Here is a 1,732-nt window from a genome sequence, read left to right on the forward strand (position 1 = left end):
AATCGAAGGAAGAGTGAGTTGACTGCTTGTTGTATTGTGCTTGTGTTTGAAGGTTTTTCGTTAGTCAAGAACCTGATATTTAAACCTAGGTGGTCGAATCCCTCTTGTTCTGACCAAGTTATCTCCTGTGGTTTGAACTGTTCATAAAAACAGGGAAAAGAGATATCCACAACCCGACGAGATGCAAGGCCAGAACAACATGAACCAAGTAGAGAACGCGATAGCTAACTTGACTGCCCTTATGGCACAACAAGTAAACCAAGCTGCTACTAGGGATGAAGCTGAAACTCAGCGTGCTGCTGCTGCTGTTGCGTTGGCGGCTCGACGCCAAGTTGTAGAGGCTGCTCGTCGAGCGCAACAAGAGGAACGAGAACAAGCTGCTGCTCAGACCAGGGGTCTAAATGATTTCAAGCGTCAAGATCCGCCGAAGTTCTCGAGAGGTTTTGATCTGGAGCAAGCTGATCAATGGCTCCAAGAACTAGAGAAGATTTTCACCTTCCTGCGAACGCCAACAACAACTAGGGTGGATTATGCGACTTATCTGCTGATCGGAGATGCTGAGTATTGGTGGCGTGGGGCCCGAGCCATGATGGAAGTTAACCAACAAGTTTTCACTTGGGAGTCTTTTCGTGAGGCTTTCCTAGAGAAGTACTTCTCGGCTAGTGCTAGGGCTTCCAAGGAGGCACAATTTCAGAAACTTCGCTAAGGAGGGATGACTGTCGCAGAGTATGCTGCTAAGTTGGAGTACCTGGCGAAACATTTTCGCTACTTCAGGGGATAGGTTGATGAAGGGTACATGTGTGAACGCTTTATTGATGGTTTGAGCTATAAACTGCAGAGAGCGATGCAACTGCTTGGGTTGAATCGTTATCAAGTGCTGGTGGAAAAGACTAAGGGAATTAAGGCAATTGATTATCAAAGGAACAAGTACTAGGGTCAGAACAAGTCGAATCAAGGAAGTGGAGGTCCGGCTAGGACTAATCAAGGCAGAAATGACAAGGGCAAGAACTACCAAAAGAAGCTGTACCAACGTCCTCAAGGAAAGGGAAAGACTTTTGGGTCCACTCGACCCTCTGGGGGAAATGCTAATACACCTGCAATCGACCGCGAGAATATGACCTGTTTTAAGTGCAACAAGAAAGGACATACCGCTAATCAATGTCCTGACAGTCCCCCGACATGCTGGAATTGCAATAAGCCAGGTCATACTGCCAGAGATTGCAGGGCTCCTAAAGTCGAAGCTGCTGTGAATGCTGGCAGAGCTCAACAGCCTACAGCTAGGGAAAGAGTCTATACGACCGATGGAGCTGAGACTGAGGCAGCTGATGGCTTGATCTGCAGTTCTTGTGAAATTGCGGGTAATTCTCTTATCGTGCTTTTTGATTCGGGTGCAACTCACTCGTTTATTGACATAGCTTGTGCAACGAAGTTAAAGCCAACAATGTCGAAGTTACCATTCGACCTAATAGTATCAATCCATGCTTCTAAGAGCCTTATAACAAATATTGCATGCTTGGAGTGCCCTTAGACATACCTCGATAAGACGTTCGTAGCTAACTTAATCTGCTTACCCCTCAAGGGATTGGATGTAATCATAGGCATGGATTGGTTGTCCCACAACCATGTGTTGCTTGATTGCGCCAATAAGGTGGTAATTCTCCCTGACGTCGGACTCGCAGAGTTCTTGAATACTTACTTTTCGAAGCTCTCTTTAAAAGAAGGAGCTTTGAGA

The 1,732-nt window shown here is 46.3% G+C and overlaps 1 protein-coding gene across 1 annotated transcript; it reads left to right on the top strand.

The window, feature by feature from the left end:
- The first annotated feature begins 1,114 nt into the window (after positions 1-1,114).
- On the top strand, positions 1,115-1,528 carry LOC130744051 (zinc finger protein GIS2-like). Its single transcript, XM_057596245.1, has one exon. It carries the CDS (start codon positions 1,115-1,117, stop codon positions 1,526-1,528), a length of 414 nt encoding a protein of 137 aa, XP_057452228.1.
- Positions 1,529-1,732: the final 204 nt, after the last annotated feature.

This window comes from Lotus japonicus, chromosome 3 (assembly GCF_012489685.1).
Source record: "Lotus japonicus ecotype B-129 chromosome 3, LjGifu_v1.2".
Taxonomy (NCBI): domain Eukaryota; kingdom Viridiplantae; phylum Streptophyta; class Magnoliopsida; order Fabales; family Fabaceae; genus Lotus; species Lotus japonicus.

What these genes read in the sequence shown, in the direction of transcription:
- LOC130744051 (XM_057596245.1), top strand. Translation starts at nt 1,115, where the DNA reads ATGACCTGTTTTAAGTGCAACAAGAAAGGACATACCGCTAATCAATGT.